The sequence below is a fragment of the Coccidioides posadasii genome, chromosome 3 (assembly GCF_018416015.2).
Source record: "Coccidioides posadasii str. Silveira chromosome 3, complete sequence".
Taxonomy (NCBI): Eukaryota; Fungi; Ascomycota; class Eurotiomycetes; order Onygenales; family Onygenaceae; genus Coccidioides; species Coccidioides posadasii.
Genome location: NC_089409.1, coordinates 6328609 through 6355209, shown reverse-complemented (window position 1 = coordinate 6355209; position 26601 = coordinate 6328609). Strand labels below are relative to the sequence as shown.

Here is a 26601-nt window from a genome sequence, read left to right as displayed (position 1 = left end):
GCTCTGGCACTCCCAAAGAGTCGTGGATTCAAGCGGATAGTCTTGACGGACCGCTCGCTGCAGCCAGCAGCATCTTCTATCTGAGATGTAGTCAGTTTCTCATCACTATTTATCATGTCACAAATCAGTTGAAGTGTTGTTAATGCAAGTTTTGGTGCCATCTGGATAACCGCGTTGGGCGCTCGCAGGTTGTGGAAGATGTTCTGGGAGCAAAATTGGGACATACTCAATACCAAAGCTTCGGTCATACAATTGGCCAGTATTATACAAGTACTCCGTACAGTTTCAGGAAAACAAAGGTTTTAGGGTTTGGGAAAACTAACCAAGAGTTTTGAAAGGGGAAGCTAATTTTGGGAACAACTGATATTGATTTGTTAACATTCACAGCGCAATGATGATTGGGATTGTCTGTCAGCCTAAAAGGGGATCTGCCATGTAAAACATATCTGACTGAGTTTTTACACCAGACAATGTACAGAATATACGATCCGATTTTAAGAAGCGTTGACGAAGAAGGCCATTCCAACTCCCTAAAGCTTTCGTGAAATATATGCATTTCATTCACAGACATGGCACTCTTGATGGCACTATTAACGCCTCACAAAAAGAGGCAACCCAATGCTTTTCCTTAAAAAAAAGGGGTTTAAAGATTTGAGAGCAGCTCATGAATTATGATGTGCACTCAAGGCTAAGTTGTCGTGGTGTTACAACAGGCTAAGAAAAGCCGTGGTGGATCGGAAGATGTAAATGTTAAAAGGCCGATCCATAAAGGTTCATCGTAAACCATTATGGTCCAATGTCACAGCCCTTCGCATCCGGGGCAGACAGGTAGCGTATAGCAAGGCTTGTCGCGCTACAGACAACTAGGACAGACGGCACACCGAAGATCCAACCCACGGGAGCTGAACAAGGAAAGGAGGACGAGAGAGGGTCACTATTATCTCTCCTTTCCCCTTTCATTAAGCCACAGCTTATCCGCACCATCAGTGCCGGCCTTCTTCTCCTTTTCAGTCTTTCTGTTCAAAACACTGACAACCCACTCCTCCAGTTCCTCCTCCACCTCTTTTTCACTCCTCCCAGTGCCGTCCACGCCTAGGCCACCGCGTATTTTCCTCCTTAGGTCGTCCATCCCATTGATATCGAATGCATGCATTGCGCCGCCAACTCCAATCATTGCTAAGCTGGCGACGTTGATTGTAGCGATATTGAGCGCTTCAAGGGCTTCCATGGCTCCATTGACCGGTGGTTTGTGGTTCGTGGCGCTAGTGTAGTAAGGGGGTATGGAGGCAAGACGGCGGCGGGCAAGAGAGCGGCGAGTGATGAGCGTAGAAAGGACAAAGAAGAGCGAGCCGCCGACGAGGAGCTTTGTAGAGTTGGATATGCGGGAGGATTGCTGCTGTGTCAGAGACTGCGGCGGAGGGTTGTCTGCCGGCGGCGAAAAATTCGTCGATGTCTCGTTCGACATGGTGAAGGAATTGGAACTCGAGTTCAACTCGAGGACATCACAGATGTTTCCGATAACGCAAGCACCAGCAGCTACAGGCTGTTATTGCTGCTGAGCGTTCTGTTGCGCATGGCAAGAGACCACTTCAAGCTTGAACCTTCACAGCGCCGGAAAATCCGCCGCAAAGTCGGAACCAAGAGTTTGTATCACGTGATCAAGGCCTTCCGCTGCTGAGCTCCTCACCCACGCTCTCTCGACAGCAGACTTTGTGCCTGGTGCATGCTGCAGCTGAACTACGAGAGGACGTATGTTTGATGAAGGGTGTCAGGTGGTTCGAACTTGTGCATTTGAACCTCCTTTTCCTCCTCCTGCTGCTGCTGCTGCTAATTTATGTGTCTTTGACTGTCCTCGCGCGTGAAATGTAGCGACACTCTTCCCCTGCTCCACCCGTGGCCGTAAACAAGTCTAGTAGTCGCCTCGTCCGCATGGAAATACCTTCACCAGGCGACCCGCAGGTGAATCGCATGGAATATACCAGGATCCGCTGTGTGGTCTAAATGCCGACGGTGAGAAAAGGGACTTCTTTACCGAAATGATGCATGCAGCTCCTGCGGAGACATACGCTCTCTGGACTCCGGATCTCCAAATTGACCGTCCCCTATAAGTAACTACTCAAGAGACTCGGGATCTTTTGCGAGAGTTTCAAGGTTCCTATTTTAAAACCATGAATCGGGTTTCGAGAGCCATGAAACCGACCGCAACCCTGCATTCCAACACAACGAGCCGCTCTTCAAGAGAAATCGAGTCGAGCGCCCCAAGTTGATCTTCATATCCCCCCCAAGCCAGTCTTGGAAGTCGGTGAATCAGGATTGAAGTTTTGTTTCGAAGCTTTTGATTCGACTTTCAAACACAATGGCTACTTCATTCATAGCGTCTTAAAACAAATATAGGGCTGCTGCGCATGCTTATTTGTTTGACACCTTGTTAAATAATGTGTGTGACTAGCAGTATGAAAAGACATGTTCTTTTCCTATTATGGGCGTGGTTAAACAATCAGCAAGCCTTCCATTGCAGACGTCATGTCGATTCGAGTAAGGTACTCATTTGATTATTTGGGAGCTTCATTTGCAATTGCAAGATAAATGGGTGAGATCGATGATCTGTACGAATTGGAAAGCGACGAAAGTTGGCCCTTATATAGGCCGCAGCCAGGTGGTAGCACGGTTAAATGTGAATAGGTTGCGTTCACAGCTGAAGCTGCTCTGTACTTCTTGCAAAATTCCGCAAGGCCAATCAACATGTCAGCAGGAAGGCTTGCTGATGTTTTGGTTGACAATTTTTAGTGTGATAACTGTGAAGGAAGACTTGTGAAAGAAAATCAAGAAATCAAGCAGAGAGGGGGTTATTGAGAAGATCTCTTCTTACATAGAAATAGTTACATTGGGCGAAGACAGTGGTGAAGTCAGGTTCATAGCAAAACTGACACTGCACAGCGAAGATCCAAACCACAAGATCTTTGGCAGTTACGCTGTGAATCGCCCATTATTTGGGCGAATAATCAGCCGCTATTGGCCCTTTTTAGCCTCCAAACATTTCCTCTTCCATACTCATCGTCAAGTTCCTCAACCATTTCGAATCCACATTTCCTGAGAACTCTGTAGCTCCGCTCGTTTCCCTCGTGCGTGAAGGCAAGCAGCTCATGCATCATGCTCTTCTTTGGCTTCACTGCCTCATAACCATTCCACCACGCTTCGATTGAGGCCTGGAGGGCCTCGGTGGCATATCCCTTGCCCCACACGTCGGGATGCATAAGGTATCCGACTTCCATCTTGTTACCGACTGCGTTATATCCGATGACCCCACAGACACGATCTGGGTTCGAAACCTCCAGCACGGCAAGACCCACATTGGTTTCGTCGTTCCAGCGGGACATTATTTTCTTCGTCGCTGAGATGTCTTTGTCGGGCAGTTTTGTGAGGCTGTTATATATTTAAAACCAAAGTAAGATTAGGAAACCAAGCCACTTCGTTGAGTTTGGGGGAGTGCGATCGGGAAGGATGATACCTCCAGACCATGACATCTTCGCGGGATCTTATCGCAAACATATCTCCAACATCGGAATCACGTAGAGGTCGGAGGATCAACCGGGGCGTCCGGATTTCGGGGCCCTTCTTGTTGATGAAGTGCACTTCAGGCAAGATGTCTCCCATTTCTCCGTGCAAGCCGACTTTACCCTGGCTCTTCTAGCAAGACCGTATCAGGAAGAAAAGGAGAGGAAGAACATGGACGGATCAAATTGCTCGAGAGAAAATCCCCAGGCATTTGGAGCCACAGGTGCTCGTGGGAATTTGAATTCGGATCCATCGGAGCTATTGACTCACATGAGAGTCGAAAATGAAACATTCTCTGCATATGCCTCTCGTATTTCAAGAACCATCATTGAGCGCTGGAGGGGCGATTTGGGCTTCAAGAGGCCTGGCACGGAAGACGCGGGCCAATATCATCCGTCACGCGTGGAGATCGCCCGACGCCAAACGCGAAAAAGCCACGCTAGTAAACTTTAACTAACCGGCCAGACGCCAAGAATCTGTGACGACAAGGATATCAAAACAAAGATTTCTAAAATCACACAGCTGGTGGAATCGAATGGTGGGAGTTTGCATTTGCGGGCGTCCAAGAGGTCCTTTCAGCATAACCCGCATTGGTGCTGACAACAGCCTTGTATCTGGGGTATCTATCTGGCTTTTTTTCGCTCGGATGGAATAGATGCAACCAGATTGGAATTGGAATCAGCTCGGCAATGGTCATGCATAAAGTATGTTCAAGTCTTTATTTGACAGCGGGAGGTAGCGCCGTCAGCTGTCAATTATGCGGTGAAATTCGCCCTCACCAGTTATGGGTTATTGGACCGCACGAATTGGTCCCCATGAATGCTCCCACAATTGTTCCCATGGCCGATCCTTTATTCTATCGGCAATGCAGAACGGAAATCAAAGGTAGCTCGACTCTCTCCGCATTTGTTTCCGTATGGAGACGGAGGGAAAGTTTTTCATGGCAGTCACGTAAACACCAATCGTGTTTGACTGGCCAAACGGTGTCAAAAAGTATGAGAGCAACCAAATATACTGGACTCACGCTCTCAAGGCTCGTATAACTGGCTCGGCATTACTTTCCTTTTCCTTTTCTTCTTCTGCTCCTTTTTTTTTTTTTCCCTTTTTCTCCCTTACAAAGGGTCCAACGACCCCTCCTATCCCGTTTTTCAGGGTCCAATTAAGCGATAAGGATCTGTGAGTCTTCCGGACGCCACGAGAAGATTGTAAAACCAAAAAACACAAAGAGACCGGCGGTTGACATGGGCCATATTCCACGCCAACTTGGCCAATTAATTGACGAATGCGGACCATGGCACTAGTCAGAGGCAACGGCTCGTATTGGACGAGTGGTCCACTTGCAAAGTGCCCTCTCGCAGCGGAATATGGTCGAATCAAGAAAGGAGACTCGCGAACGCATTCTCCCACGGGCGGGATATGGCATCCGGCGGCCAAGTTGACGTCTGCGAAATACGAGGTTGAGCCCAGATCTTCACTTCCAGAACAAAAGCTTCGGTAACACAACAAGAGCTTATCGGGTCGATCAGGGCGCATTCTGAAGAAAGGTAAAAACCGGGGGCGCCCTACGGCGTACGTACAGTAGTAGAAACGGCGATGAGAGGAATAAAATAAGCATAATTTTGACCACCACCCGAGATTACAAAACGATTATTTTCCGGGTTTTTGCTCACGGGCGTACCCGGCTCAGACAAGCTCCCGGGCTTTGCTTACTGCATAGGCCAAGCAATAATACCCATATGTTGCCGAAAAGTCAAGGCTCATGTCCAGGGTGAGCGAAAGCTTGACCAACGTTACCATTCCAACCAGGATACCGTCCTGGCATCGGACGAGTAAATTTGATTTGGATTGTTCCCATATTTAGCACGAACCGTATGAGGATGGGTCCGAAAAATACTGGTACGATTATGGGCGCAGTGTGAAGCCGTCTCTGCAACCTTGGTATTTATATTGCAACGCTAAATGTCACCAAGCTCGTGTCACCGGTACGTGGAGCCTGGTGGATATTCCATTGGATTCGCGAATGTGCTCTGCAACGGGTCAGAACCTGGAAAGGGAAAAAAAAAAAAAGGTAATGGTTGACGAAATATATCTGTGCGGATAAAAGCCTTCAGCGTAGCTACTGTACAAGTGCGTCAGGAAGCAAAATGCCATCCAAGATCCATTTCTCCATCCTTGGAAAGGTTGGCCCAAAGATGATGCCGACAAACTGGTTGTAATATGTAAAAGGTACTAGGATGAGCGGGGGGAAGAGGGCCTTTCCTTAGAAAAAAGAAGGAAATATTGAAAGACTATGGTATCGAGAGAGAAGTTAAAGTATATGGAAATAATGCTTTTCTGCGCCTATATAAGTCAAAAACGCCGGCTGGCATTATGCTTAGGTGAGCCACCGCTTCGGCCGTCTGGGACACCGCAGTCTAAAGCCAGCAGTATTAAGATTAATCGGTGACCCCGTAGCCTGCCCGGCAGGTTGGAGAGCGAAATACGGTGGCATGTACATTAGTGCGATTGGTCGACAAAACGGGGTTTCAAGCGATAGGAGTGATTAAGGAGAGGGCTATGTCATTATTTAGAGGCCGTGAGGGTATCATTATAGAAGTCTTATTTGCGAAGACGACAGTACGTTTGCGTTGCTGCTCAGGCGATCCATATATTTGAATAAGGGCACATTCTATATCCATCAGTGTTAGTGCTATCCATTTCAAAAAAGCAAACAAAAAAGGAAACCTACGTCTTGATCGACTTCCGCATGATGCTTCTTCCCTTCGAAACTTTCTACCTCCGCTTTAAGCTGCCGCGATAAAGGGGCGAATAATTGGTTACCAGCAGAGTATTTTGAAGCTTTGCTGACTTTCTGGCTTGATGATGTCAGTCGAAGGATGCCAGGAGGAGAGGCCTGGGCTGACGCTCGCTCCACAGTAGCTGGAGACTGAGGGAGAGATTTGGAGGTGGCAGTGGCATTGGCATTTTCAACCGGGCTAGATTTGCCCGTTTGATGGGCGAACTTCGACAGCTCGACTTGATAGTTCATCGAGTTGTTATTGTCCATGATTTCCATGCCATTGGCGACGTAGCAAACGTAGAAGGACATAGTTTTGTCCTTCAATGCCTTTTGATCTTCAAGACTGATAGTAAAGCCAAACGTGTCGAATCCTTTATGACGGTGGTTCCCAAAATACTCTGCCGCCGTTTCGGACACTGTTTTCCATCCATCAAGTGTGAACCGCACCTTTACATGCTCTGCAAAGGAGACGTTCGCAACCGCCAACGTTCCAGTGACGTTCTTCCGATTAGAGAGGTAGACTTGCTCTACTCGGACGGGCGCATCGTCTTTTCGATCTGCGGACTGGGATATCATATCCAAAACACATGTCGAGTCGTGCAGCAGCAGAGACGACTCGCTTTTAAGCTCCTTGAGCGGGTTACATGCGCCGTTGGTGCGTGTCACGGCCGATATCCGAGCAGCTATCAAACAAGGTTCGTCGTCCTTCATAAAGTAGCAAACTGACTCGAGCTGAGCTTCAAAGTGAACGGACTTGGTCGACTTCGACCTATTACTCCTTTGATTTTCGGCAGGAGGGGCAGCAGCTGATTTGAACATCTTCGCCGACATTCTCTGTACAGATCGCGAGATCATTTTGGCCCCCGCCGAGGCGAGGTCATCCCCCCCGGATTTTGTAAGAGGGAAAGGATCTGGAAACAGCCATGGCGGCATTGTTCCATGCTAGAGGTATACCATGTAGCAGACGTGAGAGCGGACGCGTAGAAGGGTACGGTATGTGTAGCGTATGGGATAATGCAGGGCGGGGAGGAGGGAGGGAGGGAGAGAAAAAAGAAAAAAAAAAAAAAAGGAGAGAGAGAGAGAGAGAGGTTGTGAGAGCGATTAAAGGGACACTGCAAGCTCGGTTGCAATAAGCAGCAAACAGGCGCTAAGACCGATCCAATGCCAAAGCCGGGTGTTTAGAGCGAGGCACGAAGTCATTAGCCGGGAGATTTTACATGCAAGGCTTGAGCCCGGACCGTGGATGGGGATCCAAGGAGCAATATCGAAAGCATGGGACCGTCCATCCGCACGGAGGTCTCCATGGATTGACGATACGACCTCGAAAGCCATTTAACTTCGCCCGATACCGTGGAATGGGGAGGTTCGCTGGCAAAGGGAAAGCCAAAGGGAGAAGAGAACAAAAATGACCAATCCCCCAATCCCACAATCCCACAAGGCTGAGAAAAGGCGGATGGGTTGAGAGCCTGGAACTCTGACCGTTCTGGCGTCGATCGCCCAAACAGGCCTTTCCTTTGGGCCAGAATTCCCGTTTGGCACCGCCAACGCAGCGACCCAACCCGTTAGGGGGGAGGATTGGCACGCCACCAGAGGGCTGACGGCTCCTTGATCCGCGTGGACAGGGCTGGAAAATTCCCTGAAGAGCAGAAATTGCTAATACTCTGTACTCCGTACTCCGTAAATGTCGTGTTAATTCCTCCTGTAGCCCCGCCAGCCGCCGGAAAGGCGGGAGACCCAGATCCCCGCCACTTGGCTGAAGCAAAATCGCCACACAACCTACGGTATGTAGCCCCAGGGTGAGGGGGGGCAAGCCTGTATGTAACTATATCACTCGGGAGCTACTCCGTAGAGGGAGTTTATTTATTTCTGCGCGCCCGTTTGGACGGGATATTGGTGGCTTGAGTTGGGCGGACGATGTTTCACAGCGCCATCCTTCTCGCCGGTTCTCTATCACGGCTCCTCCAAAGGAGCCGGCATCATTCGACGGAGGATAAGGTTGCTATGACGGTATGTCATGGGGAATAATCTGCTGTCCCACCATTTCGAAGAGCCGGTGGGGTGGGGAGGATGGAAGGGAAACGGAAGTACATCGTACCTTTATCAGCTCTGGCTGAGAAGACCGGGAATGGCCATGTATGTAACCCTGTACGTCCTGAATTTTGACGCACTACGTAGTGGCTAGGTTGAAGCTGAGCCTGCAAGTAGGTTTAAAGAAAGCCGGCATATTTTGCGGTCAATCAGACAATCTTCGTCTGGACTTATTTCCTTCGTGGAAATGGATGCTGAAAAGCTTCTTCGAGAGGGTGGAAGAGTCGCGTTGGTGGCTTAAACTGCTCCGTACTCCGTTGCTCCATACATAGTTAACTAGTGAGTTGATACCGTTAAAATATTTTTACCTTTTTTTTGCTTCAAGTACTCCGTAATCCAACTATAATATCTTTTTTTTATCAAGACCAGGCTTCCACCCATTGCATCATAGATGAAAAAGAAACTGTTCCCTTATCCAACCCGCTGTCGTCGTCGATCTCTCTCAAAAAAGAATTAAAAATATATATATATATATATATATTAAAATAGCCCAGGATGGCTCCCAGCTCCGTCGACAGCGCGTCGTTATGCAGTGACATCCCGAACTCCGCCCCTCCATCGCCGTCCACCGCCCTCAGCTCACCCGCCCGCTCATCACCGCCACCACAACATCCCCCGCCCGCTGAAAGCACAGGGTTGGATGACATCTTCGGCTCTTCTCCCCCTCCCACTGCGGGACTTTCCGCCGAACCACTCCACACTGCCTCTTCGTCCCACTGTGAGCCGTCTGACCTCCCCTCCCTCCGCCGCCAGCACGTCACCGCAGGGTATCGTGATGGTATCTCCGCCGCAAAGCACGAACACGTGCAGCGCGGTTTCGATGCCGGCTTCCCCGTCGGCGCGCAGCTGGGAATGAGGGTTGGGGTCGTGCTGGGTGTGCTGGAGGGCCTTGTTCGCTGTTCTCCATCTGCGTCTTCTTCCGCGCCCGGGAAGCGGTCAGAGAGCGGAACCACCGCAGCACCTTCGGTGGATATCTTGCAGCTGTACGATCTGGCAAAGTCTGAACTGGCGGTCCAGAAAGTTTTTGGCGGCGTGGCTGAGATTGACAGTGAAGTCAAGCCCGAACAAGATTCGTGCCTGAAGCTGGAGAAGGCGGGCGAAGAGGTGGTCTCAAAATGGGAGGAGACGGTCATGAGACTGCTTGGGAATCGAAGCTGAAACACAGTCGCATCTGAACAAACCACCACCTTTTTACGCCGTGGTCCGTGTCGAAGTGCGGGGCTTTTTTGTCGAGAATCTCCCGCATATTCGCTACATGGGATGTGCAGAGTACAGAGCGCCAAAATGGGGGCCTGTACGCCGCCGCCAGTGCTTTATGGTAGGCTTGAGCTGTTTTCAATAGCCCCAGCTCCCATACAGCGATAGTCGAAACATGTTTATACACCTTCTCTGGGGTGAGTACTGGTTCCAAGTTATTTTCACCTCTCTACATCCATAGAAATCCTGCTCTCTAACACCGGTGGTCAGGAGATCAGTTTGGTCGCAAAATATAGCTTTACAAGCATGAGAATGTGCTTCTCCCAGCCACTATCGTGGCGATGCTATGGATCATTTTCTTATGCAGATGCTTGAACTACTTTGTTGGCATCTAGAGTGGGCCCTTTTTGAATTTCTGGTGGAAGAATTTAGCATTTCCTTTCAAGCCTGGAACCATGGAAGGTGGTTCTGGAATCCAAATAAAATATGGTGTCCTGTCTCTTTAAAGCCTCTGGAAATTTGGTTTTCGACCGCCACGTCTTAGCCCGTTGAGCCAAAAGCATTGCACCATCTCGGCCATCGACAGCTCGAGTTGAGCGTTGCTTGAGAATTGAATTTCCCCAGTTCTAGGAACTTGGGTGGATAGTCATTTGTACCGAGTCCTGATCAAGCTGCCGCATATTTAGATTTATCCAAAGATTTTTTTTTTTTTTTTTTTTTTTTTTTTTTTTTTTTCAAATCCACAGATTTTCTACCATGAGAGGGCACAGGATTTCTCCACGACAGAATGGCAGTAAAATGAACATGGCCCCTCGAAGTAACATGTCTGTTAAGAATACCCAAGCGTGCCTGCCAGCATGAGTGCATAACTCGCAGTCCTACTGCTAGGCTGTCAAAGAGAGCAATGGATCTTTTAATATCTTGATCTGGACCAGCTCATGTGCCTCTGGATGAGCTTTTCAGGCAGGAGTTTGTGCATATGAAGAGAGTTGCTGGGCGACCAGCCGTGCACTTTGTTCTGTCCCATGGCGGACACGATCTCCGCTGCTTGTCTGACTTTCTCTTGAAAAAGCAAACAAAGCTGCCCATACTGGAGCAAACAAGAAACTAAATAAAAATAAAAATAAAAATAAAAAATAAAAAGTAAAAGAAAAAAAAGGAACATGCCTAAAATCCGGCTCAGGGGAACGTTTGCACGTTTACGGAGAACGAAGCTGTGTTCCCCCCACGCGGAGCATCCCGCGGTCTGTGACGGGGACTTTAAACCGCCGTGGAAGGCATCAAAGTGAGTGCCGTCGTCGTCGTCGTGGGATTGACGCGCCCCCAGGAGCGAAGAGAGACGACTGTCTGCGTGTTGTCGAGACATTGGTGGAGCCCGGCAAGGCCAGCAGCAGCTTGGACGTGCTGCCCAATCGCCGAGAGTGCTGCTCCGTGGCCTCGACGACCAAGGCCCGGCCGGCCTGCTTTTGAGGCCTGATGGTGACCCATGTTGAAAATGTTTAGATGCTTCTGCAGGTTTCTTCCAGGCTCACACACACAGACACACACATACACACACATACACACACACACCAGGGCGCCGTTTCAGCAGGGAGCTGCCGGACGCTGTGCAAGAATATCGCGATCTGAGCTGGTGATGCGTGAAGGCCATGACGCAGGGCAAATAGCCGCCTCGAATAGAATTGCAGCTGCACAGTCAGAGAGGTGAGAGGGTGAAACGGCAGCCATCTCGACTGCTGCTGCTGCTGCAAGAGAAGAGAGACATTCGAGGTCGAAACGACGCGCTGCACCGAGAAGAGTGGGAAAAAGAAAAGGGGAAAGTGGAGAGAAAGGAGGAAGAAAGAGAAAAAAGAAAAGAAGAAGAAAAACAATAAAATAAAATAAATAAAAAAATAAAGGAGGGAAAAAAGAATAATAACCAGCCAGCCAGCAAGTTTTATCAGGTTGCGACTTGTTGTTCTCTTCCTGTTCGTCTTCTCTCTCTCTTCTTCTTCTCCTCCAGCCATCGCAATTCTCTCCGGCTTCGTTTTCGTCGTCTTCCTTCAACCTCCATTCGACCAGCCACCCAACTTACCTCCTCACAGCGCCCGTCTGCCACCCCCGTTTCATTCTTCCGTTTCTTCTTTTTTTTTTTTTTTTTTCCCCTTCTTTTCTCCTTCTCTTGCATCTTGTCATCCTTGATTTATTGACTTTCCCACCTGCCCATCAAACCACATCCTGCTGCCCTCTGTGGAGCGGGCAGTCCAATGCTTTACGTCAGTTCATGTAACTCCAGGTCGGTGTCACAATCCCTGAGCTTGGTTGCCCGTCCACCTCCCGCTGAGACTGACTCTTCTCTTCACACATACACAGAGCAATTGGATCCCGCCAGCCGCTCCTCCCGCCTCATAGGGCCTCCTAAGTCGCTCGCTTCCCTCTCAATCTCTCTCTCACCCTGCCTCTACATCCACCCCGTCCTCCCCATCCGTGACTCTCAACGTGTCACGGCAACTCCCTCCGCGCCCTCACGAGCCCCACGACGTTTACGACCCAGCTACGATCACCACGACCTCCTCCAACCCTTCACTGCAACGCCAGCGGCACCACAGGCACTCTTCGCTCCCCATCCCTCCCTCCGCGCCTTTGCACCCTCGGTTCTCCTCTGATGCAACATCTCCGAACTCCGATAGCTCCCGCGCCTCCCTCAGACGACGTGCACACTTTAGATCTCTCTCAGCCACCGCACAATCTCGTGCTGCTGCTACTGCTGCCGCCGCCGCCGCCGTTGCCCCGGTGAGGTTCGCCGAGTTACACAACTCCCGCCACCGCAGCTCTTCCCTGCGAGATCCCGACGCCCACCCACCTGCAGCAGAAGGTGACAGCTCTGCCACCGATTACCCTACCAGCCAGTCCTTCTGGCCAACAAGGAGCAATCGCGTTTCCTCCCGCACTTCCTCTGCCATTCTCTGGGTTCTCGAGGAGGCCCTTCGAAAGCCTTACCCCTTCACCCCGGTTCCAGGTGAAATCGACGCCTCGATGTCAGAGCTTATGGCGGAAGGAGGCATATCCACCGCTGCGCCGACCGGTAATGGGAGACCACACCACAATGGGGTCCACGGGCCCGCGCGGGGCTCCGCTTCATCGCAGCCCAACCCCAGCGGTTTGCGCACCCCCATTGAAATCATGCGACGGAGGAACGATCGCGAGGCGAGGAAAAGGGCAGAACTGGAAGCTCGAGAACGAGAGCGAGAACAACAGGAACTAGACAGAATCAAAAGGAAACACGAACTGGAGCAGCAAGAACTAGATCGACTTGCACAAGAAGAACGCCGGAAACAAGCTGCTGGCGTTGCTGGAGAGGCCCCGGTTTCATCCACCAGGCGACCAGCCATGGGATCGGCGTCTCGTCCGCCGGACGTGCCTCTCCCCCAAGATCCAGGTACTGCAGACACATCCCAAGGTGTACATCCAACCTCTGGAGACAATCCTAATCCCCGGCGTGCCGGAGAGGGCGCCGCTCAAGAACGGTCCACGAGGCAACGCGCTTCAACGGGGACGTCGCATCAATCTCGACAGTCGCAGTCTAGGGCACCCGATAGCTCTGCTCGAACTGCTCCGCAAGGAAGCTTTCCCAGCACCCAGGCGCCAAAGATGCAGGCTGGCCAAGCCGACACCAGTGCTTCACAGCCCCAAACCGCCTCGCAACAACAGCAGCAACAACCACGTAGACCCTTTCCGCATGCATTTGAGCGCTGGGAGATGCTCTCTTCGCACTGGGAGGGTCTCACCAGCTACTGGATCCGTCGCTTGGAACAAAACAACGAAGACCTGAACAAGGACCCGCTCAGTCAGCAGATGTCTCGCCAGATTACAGATCTGTCCGCCGCCGGAGCTAATTTATTTCATGCCGTCGTCGAATTACAACGACTACGGGCCTCCTCAGAAAGAAAATTCCAGCGCTGGTTCTTTGATACCCGTGCTGAGCAGGAGAGATCCCAAGAAATGCAAGCAGAGCTACGTCGACTTCTCGAAGCGGAGCGACAAGGACGAGAAGAAGCGATCACGACAGCGAAGCAAGCAGAGGTGGACAAGGCTAAAGCTGAAGAGCTCGTGAGGGAAATGCGTCGAGAATTGTTGATTTCCCGAGACGAAGCTCGGCGCGCTTGGGAAGAGCTCGGACGCCGTGAACAAGAGGAACGCGAGCGTACGGCGTCGCTGCGTAATGGAGAACCTACCGTTGTTGGCGGCGTCCAGGTCGTGCCAATGGTCCAGCCTTACCCTAGCAGACAAGCCAGCACACACCGCCCTCAAACCAGGGAAGGCCCATATCCAGGCGGTCCAGGGGCAACATCGATGGGTGGCCAAACCCCCCACGACCCGGCAGGTCAAGCCGACCAATATTCCTACGACAGCCAAGTCTCTACCCCAAAGGCAATCGAGGCTCCTCCAGAGACCGGTATGGAACAGTCTCACCTTCACCACGAGCCTGACGCTGCGAAATTTGACACCTTCCCTCCCGCACCTACTTCTTCTGCACCGAGTTCCAAAGCAAGTACCACGCAGGCTCCAACCAGAGGATTTTACCAACACGAGGGACCTGCGCTCCATGGCCAACCTCGATCAGGCACTGGTGCCGGTGATTACATTCCCTCCAGTGAGGTGGGAACGAGCGAAGTCTCGGACGACTACGAGCCTAAGATCACAGACCATCCTGATTTCCCCGGTCGAGAACTTTCCTATCCGCGTACGATCTCCGAGGATAGCGACGATTACGACAAGGAAGAGCTGCTGGAGCAAGATGAGCATTACGGGCAGCAATACGGTCAACAGTATCCTCACAGCACAACTGCAGGGAATATGCACAGTGGATATAGACCCGCCCCTGCGGATTACAGCGGATCCGGCTGGGGACCAACCTGGGATTCTGTAACATCAAGACATCGGCACCCGACAAGGTTGAGCGACGTCATGGAAGAGGATGAGCGGAGCCGAGCGAGCGCGAGTCGTGCGAGTCAAGCAAGCCGTGGAATGCCCTGATAGATCTTCCCCCCCGCAGAAACAATATGTCCCGCCTTATCGTTCATCTAAATTCAAGGAGCTACCCTAGAGCCCTCTCTATCGCAACAAATATCATGCACATTCTGGTCTAGGTCTAGCAGCAACCTTTTTCGAAACCCAATGGCAAATAAACGTCGACCAGTGAAAGTTCCGGGACCCTGACGCCTTGCGACTGTAACTGACTTTGAAAATTTTTGCGGGTTTCTTTTCTTTTGCCCATGTCTTTTCATGTCTTTTCACGAACTAACATGTCCCGTTGCCGGATACGGGACGAGTCCAGAAGCCTCTGGCACTGAATCTTTTGACAATAAGAACAATTTGAATTTTTGCCCTGAGCACCCTTCAACCACCAACTTGAATTGTTTTCTTTTTTCTTTTTCTTTTTCTTTTTCTTTTTTTTTTTTTTGGAGTTTAACCTGGCGTGTCTGAAACCCCGACCTCTGGCACAGTGGACCAGTCGTGGTTTTGGAGGCAGAAATACATTATCCTGTTTAATCCTCATTTTTCTGCTTTACTTCCCTATTACCCCCTTATGTTCTAGAAAGCATTTCTTGGTGTTTGATTTCATCATCTTAACTTAAAATGATATTCCAATTAAGAAATGGATGTGGCTGTTTGGCCCATACTCTGGTGGTAGCATTCTTGATAATAAACGTTCTTTCAATTGGTCGTGACAATAAAGTATTTCACATTTTAATTGCATGTTTGTTGGAAGCCTCTATTTGGAGGAATTACAAAAGACAACACAATGACTCCTATTCGCACTGTAGATCACTGTAATAGTTAATCTTCCTGTGCGCTCCGGATTATCTGAATCAAAGGGTGTCCATTTTCAACATCTTTTTATCTTTGCTGTCTCCTGCGCTGTCGGCTGTGTCGAAAATGCCAAACCTCTTTTCAGTGCCATGCAGGTGCGGATGAAGGACACAGCATCCGCCAGTTCAGTTTCTGAGATCCGCTCTCGATGATACTGGTACTCCTCTTTCTTTTTTTTTTTTTTTTTTTTTTTTTTTTTGAATCACTGACAGCAAGCTCACGTTTAATAGCTCGAGCTTCATGGTTCAGTTTTACAGCTGTGCGGTCTGGACTCACGAACAGTACATGAATATGCACAGAGCATGCATGTATGTACTCTGTACAGTTTAACCCTAAATGCATAATGCGCCTATGCCCCCCTGCTTACGACAGAGTTCGTTAGTTTGTATATGTTGTCAGCCCGATATCCTTGCTCTAAAATCAAAAGATCTTCATGCCTGCATATCCATGGACAGAGGAGATCTGGATATCCTCAAATACCAAGGCGTTTGGATTCGCTGCGCCGTCCTATGCCCAGGGAGCTTCGTGGGCTACGTGGCCAAACGAGGGACAATTCGGTTCGCCTTGTTTTATTCAATCAGGCTGCACTCTTGTCGCTCTGGCCGCCTTTCCCGTAACCCAAGGTGATGCGATAACCACAGGGTTGATGACAAGGGTGATCATGACATTTGTATTCCTCCAGGTCTTGAGCTATTTAAGGAAGGGTTGAGAGCCACTGGATATGCCATTATTGTTGGTGCCTTCGAAAAGCACAGGGTCTTTTCAGGAGCGAGAGTTGATCGGAGATTTCAGGTGCAACGTGACTATATGGATATTCCAATTCAAGATATGAGCGATCAGTTAACAACACTCTATGGCAAGTTTGAAAGCATACATCGCTGGCTCGAGGGGATCGATGACCGTTTTGAAGCTGTCGGTGGCCGGTTCGAGGCAGTCGATGGGCAGCTCGATGCGATAAACGGTCGGCTTGACGATCTCGGCCATGAGCTCAAATGTCAACGGGAGTACATGGACGATCAATTCGGCTCTGTCTATGCGTCGGCACGTCAACTACGTGCCATGATGATCAATCAAAACGGAACTAGAGGTGGAAAAGTCCTCGAGCCGGTTGGTGTATATCGTAACGGCGCATATTGTATTCCGGATAACTTCCCAAAAACCGTGTCCGAGTTTTGGAAATTAAGAAAGCACAGCAAATGTAATCGCTTCTCGTTACCGGCTCTCCTATCCTTCGAAGTATCTTCGCTAGTGCTAATGTTCAAACCACACAGTGCCCCAGCTTACGTCTTTGTCGTTATTTTACAACGTTACTCGCGAGGAACTTATTGAGCCCGATATAGATGACAGTGATAGCGAGGGGCAGGAAGTTCCATACGCCTCAGTGAGCCTCCAGCAGCTCATTGAGAAGTTTCCAGAAATGGCACATATGGCGCTTGCAGATCGGTTCGGTCTTCAATATGGAAAGATTTCCGCATCTATGCAACGCTTGGAAAACTTCAAGGAGACAGTAATCGGGAAGCGAGCCCAGATCGAAGAATCCTCGAGAGATGCAAGAAAATTTGTTCGAAGCGAAGAAACCCGAGCAGCACCGTCCAGACAAAACACTCCAAGTGCTTTTACCCCTATACCTTCGATTTTTGGCCAATGAAGTTGTCCCGCTGGAGTTTATTTTGAAAAAGTGCGAAGTCGACGACGATGGAATCTGCCGCGTATTCTGACCGGACAAGACTCGGCCGGGCTGAAACAGATGCCCGTCAAAGGGTGAACGAAATTATTGCCGAAGAGAGGAGGCAATTAGAGAAGAAATTGGCCAGTGAAAAAGAAGGAGAACATGATGTATCACGACCTTACAGGACAGTGGCTGCGCTTCGGGTGCCAGATTCCGTGAGCAGCAAACCGTCTGGCGATACGGAACCGATCAGCATTCCGACCGTAATTCTGGAAGATGAGGAGGGGTAGCTTGCTTTCTCCGCTAAGAAAATAATGGCTGCGGCACGAGAATGGCAGCAACGCTTTATATCCCCTACAAGGTCATTGGACTCGTTACAAATATGGCAGCAGAGCAGAGATGTAGAATATGGTGCCTGTGGCGGTGATGGGGAATATTTCGAGTTTGACTATATGTAAAGATCATGAGATCAGGAGCAAAAGGTGGAGGAAACATATATACAAGACAAAATAGCGAGAAGCATCTTGTCCCTGCTAGACGCTCAACTTGTAGATTCCCCCTTTCTCATTGATGAATCGATATAGTTCCAAGATGACACCGGAGCGCGCTGCATGAGGCTATCCCGGGAACAGTGGTGATTGTCTTACATAATCATCCGACTTCGCGGGCAAAAAAGACAGACAGAAAGACAAGAATGTTGCTCTTCATCGGCGCCGAAGCTGGAGGAGAGGAAAAGCTACCGTGCTGGCGTAAATACTGATAGATAATACAAAAAAAAGGCCGGAATAACAGAGAACAATGGCATCTCCGTTCACTCCCACGACGATCTCCCATTCTCTCCGGCAGGCCTTCCGCCTTTCCCGGTCCTCTCCCGCATCAAGCCTGGCTTGCCAACCGCAGCTCAGATCACTCGCGCCATCCAGATCGCAGTCTCAAACCCTCCGGTCAAGCCCAATCCTTCGCCCAGGCGGCAATCGCGCTTTTTCGACAACCCCCGCTCTCCCCGCAAAGACGATCCAGCAGCTCAAAGCCCGGTCGTCCACGGGTCCGTTCTCATGGAAAGCGGCCCTGCTGTTCGTGCTCACGGGCGCAGGTATGATCGTGTACTTCCAGTATGAAAAGGCGCGACTGGAGCGAGAGCGCATTGTGCAGATGAGCAAGGGAGTGGGTAAACCCAAGGTCGGAGGACCGTTCATTTTGAAGGATCTGGATGGGAACGTGTTTACGGAGGAGCAGTTGAAGGGGAAATATAATTTCGTAAGTTGGACGCAGGGCTTTCCCTGGTGTGGCCGTGTCTCGATATTCTGACCGCGACGGTTTAGATCTACTTTGGATTTACTCATTGCCCCGATATCTGCCCTGACGAGTTGGACAAGATGGCTGCCATCATCGACATCATCAAGGAGAAGTCCAAAGGCAACTCTCCACTTCGCTCTATCTTCGTGACGTGCGACCCGGCGAGAGATACACCGGAAGTACTACGAGCTTACTTGAAAGAATTCCACGGCGACATCCTGGGCTTAACTGGAACCTATGAGCAAGTGAAGAACATGTGCAAGCAGTACCGAGTCTACTTTAGTACGCCAGAGAATATCAAACCGGGCGAGGATTATTTGGTGGATCACAGCATTTACTTTTACTTAATGGGTAGGTGTTACTTGACGGCAATTCTCTTTTTGATACGTCGCTAATTACGTGTTATCTATAGACCCCGAAGGAGATTTCGTGGAGTGTATCGGCCGTCAGGATACCCCCGAAAGCGCAGCAAATATTATCCTCGATCATATCAAGGACTGGAAGAGACAGGGCAGAGAGTTGGATACCAGCAAGCCCTGAGCGTAACAAAAGAGCGGGAAAAAGAAAAGAAAAGAAGGTTGTTTCTCGTTTCAATCGATTCTCCTCTCTAGATAACCCAACTTATAATGCATGACTGTACATAGAACGGCGTTTGGGGATTTTGCGCGTCTTATTTGAGGTTGATATATAGGTTATGTATGTACAGTAGACGTGTACGTTATTGCGCGAATGAAGCTCATCTCGATTCTTCATTTGGATTATTGCTTTTCTTCTTTTTTAGATTGCGACGCGGCCATATACCCAAAGAAAGGGTTTGTCAAAAGATCATCCTCTGCTGATAGCATCGAGGAACATGGTCACGATGTCGATTTCCCCTCCGGATCCGTGTCCCTATTTGCCCTCCACTCGCCCTGTCCCGGCGGCTCCCCGACAAACTCCTCCCGCTTCCAGATCTCCACTCTCCGCTTACACTCTTCCAGAACTTCCTCTCCGGCTCTCCACGCAGCACCCCTATGCGGGGCGCTAATTGCGATCGCGATTGATTCCTCGCCAACAGCCACGTCTCCTAGGCGGTGGGCGATACTCACGCCGCAAAGGCCATGCTTGGCCACGGCGTCGCGTGCGATGGAAGATAGTGTGCGCAGCGCCAGGGGGGCGTAGCTGGTGTAAGCGAGTCGGGCGACGGGTTTGTCTTCAAAGGTGTCGCGGGTGGTGCCGAGGAAGAGGACGTTTGCACCGGCGGCAGGGGAGCGGGTGTGGGCGAGGTAGGTGGATGGGGAGAGGGGATGGTAGGTGAGTTCGATGAATATTCTCTCGGGGTCGAGGTAGAGGGTCTGTGGGTAGGTGGTGGGATCAAGGTAGGAGGGCGGCGGGATATGGACGGCTGGTTGCTGTGAGGATGTGGAGGCGGGGAGAGGAGGAGGGTCTGTGGATGGCAGGGTTGACATCTGGAGAGCAATTGAATCGAGCGACTGGTAACTAAGGGTGATTGAGCAGCGTCATTGAATGATTTCTTTGATGAAAGTCGCGAATGGCAGCGGGGAGATGCGGCGAGAACATCGAGGAATGATGTAATGACATCGCGGGGTTGAACCGTTAAAGCCGGGCGTTTTTGATGCTTTCCAATTGCCTCTCTTTCAATACGAAATGCTATTTACTCACCGAGAGGCCAGTCACAAATACAAATCTCACGGTGGGCTGGCCCGGAAAACCAACCAGACCAGTGCTTTGGAAGAACCCTTAATGGCGCAGAATTAACCGCATGTACTGTACATACATACAAGTGAATGTCCGCTGCAATCAAAGGTCTAAGATATGCTACATCACAATTGGATATTTAGCGACTATCAACAACCCCTCGAGAAGTCTGGCTCAACGGCCAAATGCTACTGAGCTATGAAACGTTGCGGAATGGTACGGAGTCCAACAGCCCAGCACTCCGGACTCAGACGATCATTGGCGAGATCCTCGGCCGTCGAGGACAAAGGGCGATAACGCTATCGTCACTTCATCTCCTCACCAGCTGCACTGAGACACCAGAAGCTGTACGAAAGGTCGTAGAGGGCCTGTTATATGTTTTTTTCGGTCATTATCCCTCTATGCCGCGGTTAGTTGCAAGCAATGCTATGCATCTCTAGCGGTAGTGTTTCTCAAGAAGCATCGTGGTGATATAGTTATAACGCTTCTCTCGTTCACCTTAATCCCTCAAAATCAAATCTCCTGACTCACTTCTTGCGGGATTTTCTGTCCTTATATTGGACATTTCAAAAGCAAAAACATGTCTGTGCTCGTCGATGACATCGAAATCACTCCACCAGGCCAATGGCGCCCCACTAACCTTTCCCCGTGGGGAGAGCTATTTCTCACCGACGATGTGCTTCGAGGTCCAGGAGGATGGATCAAATATCCCAGCGATAGTTGGATCCCGCCGAGAAAATGACGCCTGGGGAGATCTGAAGTTTGGTTCCACTATCCAGAGAGATACTCCAAGCTTCATCTCCACGATCGATGGGAAGCTTGAGGGTATAAATATTGCGAGCATGTCTCCCCTCGAGAAGGAGATCAAGGGAAGAAATCATCATCGCAACAGGACAAACAGTGCATTCAGCCCATTCAGCCCATACTCAGATTGACTTGAATCCGAGAACCCGAGCGTCAACTTCCAGAATGAAAGCCACCACGATTTTCAGCCTGATCGCTCTCACTCTCACCGCCAGCGTTAGCGCCAAGGTGACTGGTGGAAATTGGGAAAACTTCCCCAAAGTAAGCTGCACACAAGCTCGACCAAGCGTTTGCTTCGAAAAGGGACTTCTGTGAGCTGACAAGGACGATCTCCAGTACCCAAATGACCCCATGATCACAGAGGGGCCACTTCGTGAATGCAAAGGCCCATACGCTCCCCTGAGCGGCATGTGCGGCAGCGGCCCTGACCCGAGGGAGGGTAAGTTTGACAGAACAAGAAATCGGGTATTATTCACAAGATGAATGGTTCTGACCGCCCAACAGGCTAAAGCGTTCGCTGGCATGTATCCCTTTTTGGCCGTGGATCTGGATATTATCAAGGGAGATGGAAAGATTAGGGGGGCACGCGGGATGATGGGGAATACAAGCTGGGCTTTCGATCCCTGCCACAAGTTATTATGTCTGCTATGCCCATCAGGAATGGAAGGGTGATTTCTCTTCTCAGTCTCTTGATTTTCGTCTGTATGTTACGGAGTACTCCGTAGATAGTTACCAGAACAAAGAATCTTCCCAGCCAACCTTTTTGACCGATCCAAAAAAGCAGCGTGCGAATCTCGATGTGCCACTGTCTCCCGTCCAAACCCGTTGGGCCTGGACAGAGAACCAAGACACGATGTGTGTGCGTTTCCACCGTTACACGATATGCAAGAGCCAGTGACAGCTCAAACCGCCCAGTCAACGGGGGGGAATTTCATCATCGCCAGTCGCCAGCATCATCATCGTCATCTTGGTTTTTTTTTTTTTTTTTTCTCTTCTTTCCCGACATCAACCTTACTGGACGAGGGACAGCTACCAGGCCAATGACAGCACTGCCCAGGCGAGCCTCGGCGGCCGTCGTGCCGTCTTTCAAGCATCAGGTCGCTGGCCGTCGAGCTGGCATCCGGTCGTCATTGGTTTCCCCGGGCGCAATCCCTGGGCAGTCGACGCGGGAAGAGCCAAGAGTGAGCGACGGAGAATTGCACCCAGTGATTGGGAGGTGAATCCATGTAGTTCATCATGTGGTTGGGACTGAAGGAACCCTTGGGTGGCCCAAGGACGGACGGACGTGTCCAGCGCGACAAAGAGCGCGGTTCATGCTCATAATGCCAGGGATCAGCAACCTCGCTCGACTCACCGCCAGATGTTAAAAAAAGCAAAGTCGGCTTTTGGGGAGGGGGGAGGGGGGATATTTTGTTTCCTTTTTTCTTTTCGGAGGGTATTAAACCCCAGGAAGGCCTCCCACCATCTCTGTCCCGTAAAAATTGTGAGTTATTCTGTGTGGTTCGACGCCATGTTTGTCTTTGTTGTTGAGTCTATCGCTCGCTGGGCGTCAACTAGTGGACGCCGCTGAGCCAAGCAGTCCCGACGATCACGCAATCGGCGCCTAAAAAGCAGCTCTGGGGCGCGGATCTTTCTCGCCTTTCTGTCCCACGCTGCTCTTCTTCTTCTTCTTCTTCTTCTTCTCCTTTTCTTCTTTTCTTTTTTCTTCCTCTTTTTTTTTTCCTTTAACCTTTTTCTTCACTTCTCTCCTTCACTTCTGCTGCTCTTTTCCTCCTCTCGCTCCTCTACAGAGGGAACGCTACGGGACTCTATTTCAAACCACTCAAAAATGCATGTTCTTGTTTCTAAAAAGAAAAATTAAAAAAAAAAAAATCACAACTTATCCAGATGTATGTACAACAAAGAAGACTGATCCTGCAGTGTGTTTGTGGTATATGTGCGTGTGTGTTTTCGTGTGTTTGTGTGTTGTGTTGAAGCAGCCAAAAGGAATATCTACATACTGCATGTGTATATGCCGCCGGTGTATACAAAAAAATGCATTTCTGCCTTTTGCCCAGCTGCCTCTTTCATGTGCGTCAGTTTTGGGTTTCTCCTTTCTCTTTTTTTTTTTTTGGGGGGCATTACATCGTCCTTTCGTCTATAGTCTAAAGAGCTCCTTGGTGCACGACTTCCAGATGGTGAAGCCAAAGACCATGATCCAGAGCAGGGTTACGCACACGGAGAGAATCTGCATGCACTGGTCAGCAGCCTGAAGAGAGGAGAGACTTAACTTCACCGGGGACAAAGGGAGCAGCTTACTGTTCCGATGATGTTGAAGACCACCGAGTTGAATTCCTTTCCGAACAGGGTGCATGCGGTTGTGAACACACCTGTCGCATCACCATGTCAGTCGAGGAGCCCAAAAGAGACACAGGGAAAGGGACATTGTCCGGACTTACCGATCGGGAAAGTAAACGCCCACCATCCCAGGTTGAACGGGAACGGGCCGCGGGCAAAGGAGGCGGCGGCGAACCACAGCCAGACCAGGCCGAAACCCCACATCACCAGGGCGATGAAGACTCCGACTGCATAGAAGATCTCACCGGCAAGAGGCGACAGGACCTCGGACTGCACAGCAAAGAGAAAAAAAAAATATCAGTGTCCGCCTCAGACAGGATGACTCAGGGTAGGCTGGAAAAAAAAAAAAAAGATAAGAAAACAATGAAACACTTACTGTTGGGAAGACTCTCTTTGCCACGATTCCAAGTTGCATGATGCTACTCACAGGTTAGATGCGATTCTTCCAATGACAAAAGAAAGCTTTTTGGACGGGGAAAATTGAACTCACCCAAATCCTCCTTGGCCAAGTGGACCAACGGGAAGCAAAGTACTGACGATGACAGCTGAGGGGACGACCTTGTGCAGAGCCAGTCTCTGGAAATAGATGACGATGATGACCATGGCGAATGGCACGGCCGAACCCCACATGATATAGCAGAAGATGACGGTCAGCATGGCGTGGGAGTCGTTTGGCAGGACCTCAGCGACGACGCCGCCCGAAGCCGCCGCGACGACCGGTGCTACAATGGGAAGAAGCCATGCGGCGGTCATCGTTTCCAGCTTGGCGGGATGAACGGTTGTTCTTAACATTACTAGTCAGCAAAAGAACAAGGGGGAAAAAAAGAAGAGGAAAAAAAGAAGAGGGAAAAAAAAAGGGAAAAAGAGATTTCGACATACAGAACGAATGGAACATAATAGCAGGTGAAGATGCTAACGGCAGCGTCGATCCACCACATTATCCAGGCCATGGTTGCGGCCCAGTCACCCCACATGGGCACGCAGATGAAGACGGTCAAGTTGATGATGGTGGCGAAGCCCATGGGAAAGGTGCCGAGCATCATGGAGTGGGCGGGATGGGCGAGCATCTGCTTGAACTTCTCTGGCCAGAGGCCATAGCGCACGATGGAGATGGCGAGGAAGAGGGTGAAGAGGGCGATGTTGAGGATGAAGATAGCGACGGCGATGTAGTGCAGGCCAGGAAATTGGAACGGCAGTCTCTCCAAGAGGATGGCAGTGATTCCAGTTCCCATGTTGGCGGCGAACCAGCTGTTGGTTTTGTTCATCTCGCAGTCAGCCTTCGAGATCTTTTCATTTCATTCTTTTCCCTCCTTCGGCAGGCTGAACTTTTTCCTACTCATCCTGCCGAAGGATCGGATCGGATTGGATATGGAGTCTTACCCGGGATGGAAGTTTGCGATGGCAATCCAGTCATCTCTCCGTCTGGCCTTCTTCTCGTCTGGAAACTCGTCGTAGGTCGGGGGAAGTATGGTTGTGCGGGCATTCTGGTCTGCCTGTGTAGACTGCGACTGGGCCTTGGGCGCAGCGCCATTAACGGATGAATCTTGCGGGTTCATTATTACTCTCTTTTCTCTGTCTTCTTTTCTTCTCACGAAGAAGAAACAAAGTTTATATATATATATAAAAGAACGTTGGAAAAACGGAAGAACGAGAAGATTCGAAAAAAAGGGAGGGAAGAGAAGAACTAATGAGTGACAGAGCGATCACCGGGAAGATCACTGCGAGTGGGAGGTGAAAAAGGTGACCCAGCCCTCTCTGGGGGGAGGGGAAGGAAAGGAGAGAAAGATGTAGAGATGTTGTTTGGTTTTGCTGTGAGTGTGTGTGTGAGAGAGAGAGAGAGGAGAGGAGAGGAGAGTGAGTGAAGAGTGAGAGACAGTCAGAGGCGATTCTCCATGCAACGAGTGATGAGACGGGTTTCAAGGCGGGAGATTAGGCTGTCTTTGAGCGACTGGGGGGGGCGGCGGCGGTTCAACACGCTGGACGTGCCAGGAGCGCGCAGCCAAGCAAATCACCCTTATATATATGTATGATGAGGGAGTCTAAGGCGGGCGGGCCGGGGTCGGGGATGCTGGCGACGGGATCGTTTCTGGTCGACGAGGGTTCGGTCGGCTTCGGCTGCTTCAACAGGGACGAGGTGACGATTGATGATGCTCGTGACGGGGACGGTGACAATGACGATGAATTATGATGATGATGATGATGATGATGGTGAAGATGACGATGCCGGCAGTGGTGGTGGTGGTGATGAAGGCCGGGGATTCTCCGCGCTGCCCGTTTCGGTCTCGGTTGGTGTCGCTTGTCACTAATTGAATTGTTCTATTTGTTTTGAATTTTTTTTTTTTTCTGTTAATCCTTTTTAATCTGATCTTGATTGTTGAATTTCCTCTTTTTTTTTTTTTTTCTTTTTTTTTCCCTTTTGGTGTTCTCGAAGGAAAAGTCGCCAAGATCGACGAGCGGGATCAGCCTGTTTGACGCTGGTTTTTTTGAAGGGAGGGAAAAGGTAAAAAGGAAAAAGAAGATGAAAAAAAATTTAATAAATAACCAACTAATTTTTTTATTTTTTTTCTTTTACAGAGCACCCAGCAAAGAGAGAAGAGAGAGACGAAAAGTTGAGTGAGTCAAATGGCCGTGATCACCGAATCAGCCCCCCTGCAAGGATCGCGACCTGCGCCGTTGGACCGATTTAGCCAGATTTAGACAGCCAGAGACAGGGCGGACAGACAGTGAAGGCTGTGAGAGACCCAAAAAAAAAAAAAAATTAAAAATAAAAAAATAAAAATAAGAGAAGTTCGGCCTGGCTGGCGATGTCTCTGAGTCGGCCGAGTGATCGATCAGCCACCGCGCCGTCGACCGTCAAGCATCACCACATTTCCATTCTCGTGTCTTTTTTATTTGATAATTATTAACTAACTATTATCATTTTTAAATGGCCGCTTTCTTCGCTCTCCGCAGCGTCATCTGGCGTGTCTTGATCTGAATATGTCAAAATCAAAAAAACTACATACATACAGACTTAACAAACTGGCTATGCGCTCTCTCTCTCTCTCTGCCTCTCTGCGCTGCCCCCTTTTTCCATCTCGAACCTTGTCTTTTTTGCCGTCTTCTCTTCTCTTCTGTTCTTCTTCTTCTTCTTCGCCGCCCTGCCGGGATGAGCCCTGTTCACAGACTGCATTCCCCCCCCGGTCAATGATAAAACAGCCAGCCCCCCGGCTCGTGTAGATCGTAAGGTACACACATACACACAGTTCAGGAGTCAACCTCCTCGGATGGCGTCCTGTTTTTCTTTTTTTTCTCTTTTTTTCTTTCCTTTTCTTTTCTTTTCTTT

At 50.0% G+C, this 26601-nt stretch overlaps 11 protein-coding genes across 11 annotated transcripts; 6 read left to right on the top strand and 5 right to left on the bottom strand.

The window, feature by feature from the left end:
• Positions 1 to 475: 475 nt before the first annotated feature.
• D8B26_006982 (uncharacterized protein) lies at positions 476 to 1545 on the bottom strand. Its single transcript, XM_003066889.2, has one exon. The coding sequence runs from the start codon at positions 1463 to 1465 to the stop codon at positions 938 to 940; it is 528 nt and encodes a 175-aa protein (XP_003066935.1). The 5' UTR covers positions 1466 to 1545; the 3' UTR covers positions 476 to 937.
• Positions 1546 to 2851: 1306 nt separating this feature from the next.
• D8B26_006981 (uncharacterized protein) lies at positions 2852 to 3769 on the bottom strand. Its single transcript, XM_003066888.2, has 2 exons — positions 3509 to 3769; positions 2852 to 3423 (listed from the first exon to the last, which is right to left on the bottom strand). Exons 1-2 carry the CDS (start codon positions 3652 to 3654, stop codon positions 3003 to 3005), a joined length of 567 nt encoding a protein of 188 aa, XP_003066934.1. The 5' UTR covers positions 3655 to 3769; the 3' UTR covers positions 2852 to 3002.
• A 1772-nt stretch (positions 3770 to 5541) lies between these two features.
• On the bottom strand, positions 5542 to 7503 carry D8B26_006980 (uncharacterized protein). The gene has a single exon (XM_066125354.1). It carries the CDS (start codon positions 7265 to 7267, stop codon positions 6254 to 6256), a length of 1014 nt encoding a protein of 337 aa, XP_065981436.1. The 5' UTR covers positions 7268 to 7503; the 3' UTR covers positions 5542 to 6253.
• A 1409-nt stretch (positions 7504 to 8912) lies between these two features.
• YAE1 (Essential protein Yae1, N terminal) lies at positions 8913 to 10321 on the top strand. The gene is made up of 2 exons (XM_003066886.2): positions 8913 to 9816; positions 9890 to 10321. The coding sequence occupies exon 1, from the start codon at positions 8918 to 8920 to the stop codon at positions 9578 to 9580; it is 663 nt and encodes a 220-aa protein (XP_003066932.2). The 5' UTR covers positions 8913 to 8917; the 3' UTR covers positions 9581 to 9816; positions 9890 to 10321.
• A 1544-nt stretch (positions 10322 to 11865) lies between these two features.
• Positions 11866 to 15134, top strand: D8B26_006978 (uncharacterized protein; the record flags this gene model as incomplete). Its single annotated transcript, XM_003066885.2, has 2 exons — positions 11866 to 11894; positions 12022 to 15134. The coding sequence occupies 2 exons, from the start codon at positions 11866 to 11868 to the stop codon at positions 14633 to 14635; spliced, it is 2643 nt and encodes an 880-aa protein (XP_003066931.2). The 3' UTR covers positions 14636 to 15134.
• Positions 15135 to 15905: 771 nt separating this feature from the next.
• On the top strand, positions 15906 to 17120 carry D8B26_006977 (uncharacterized protein; the record flags this gene model as incomplete). Its single annotated transcript, XM_003066884.2, has 3 exons — positions 15906 to 16029; positions 16155 to 16670; positions 16744 to 17120. 3 exons carry the CDS (start codon positions 15906 to 15908, stop codon positions 17118 to 17120), a joined length of 1017 nt encoding a protein of 338 aa, XP_003066930.2.
• A 47-nt stretch (positions 17121 to 17167) lies between these two features.
• D8B26_006976 (uncharacterized protein) lies at positions 17168 to 17431 on the top strand (the record flags this gene model as incomplete). Its single annotated transcript, XM_066125353.1, has 1 exon — positions 17168 to 17431. One exon carries the CDS (start codon positions 17168 to 17170, stop codon positions 17429 to 17431), a length of 264 nt encoding a protein of 87 aa, XP_065981435.1.
• Positions 17432 to 17853: 422 nt separating this feature from the next.
• SCO1 (Cu-binding protein) lies at positions 17854 to 19496 on the top strand. Its single transcript, XM_003066883.2, has 3 exons — positions 17854 to 18398; positions 18464 to 18788; positions 18850 to 19496. The coding sequence occupies exons 1-3, from the start codon at positions 17940 to 17942 to the stop codon at positions 18975 to 18977; spliced, it is 912 nt and encodes a 303-aa protein (XP_003066929.2). The 5' UTR covers positions 17854 to 17939; the 3' UTR covers positions 18978 to 19496.
• MOCS2 (Molybdopterin synthase catalytic subunit) lies at positions 19227 to 19885 on the bottom strand (the record flags this gene model as incomplete). The annotated part of the gene is made up of 1 exon (XM_003066882.2): positions 19227 to 19885. The coding sequence occupies one exon, from the start codon at positions 19883 to 19885 to the stop codon at positions 19295 to 19297; it is 591 nt and encodes a 196-aa protein (XP_003066928.2). The 3' UTR covers positions 19227 to 19294.
• A 1219-nt stretch (positions 19886 to 21104) lies between these two features.
• On the top strand, positions 21105 to 21448 carry D8B26_006973 (uncharacterized protein; the record flags this gene model as incomplete). The annotated part of the gene is made up of 3 exons (XM_066125352.1): positions 21105 to 21200; positions 21276 to 21378; positions 21444 to 21448. 3 exons carry the CDS (start codon positions 21105 to 21107, stop codon positions 21446 to 21448), a joined length of 204 nt encoding a protein of 67 aa, XP_065981434.1.
• Positions 21449 to 22588: 1140 nt separating this feature from the next.
• SSU1 (Plasma membrane sulfite pump involved in sulfite metabolism) lies at positions 22589 to 24845 on the bottom strand. Its single transcript, XM_066125351.1, has 5 exons — positions 24657 to 24845; positions 24156 to 24524; positions 23767 to 24060; positions 23653 to 23695; positions 22589 to 23546 (listed from the first exon to the last, which is right to left on the bottom strand). The coding sequence occupies exons 1-5, from the start codon at positions 24830 to 24832 to the stop codon at positions 23325 to 23327; spliced, it is 1104 nt and encodes a 367-aa protein (XP_065981433.1). The 5' UTR covers positions 24833 to 24845; the 3' UTR covers positions 22589 to 23324.
• Positions 24846 to 26601: the final 1756 nt, after the last annotated feature.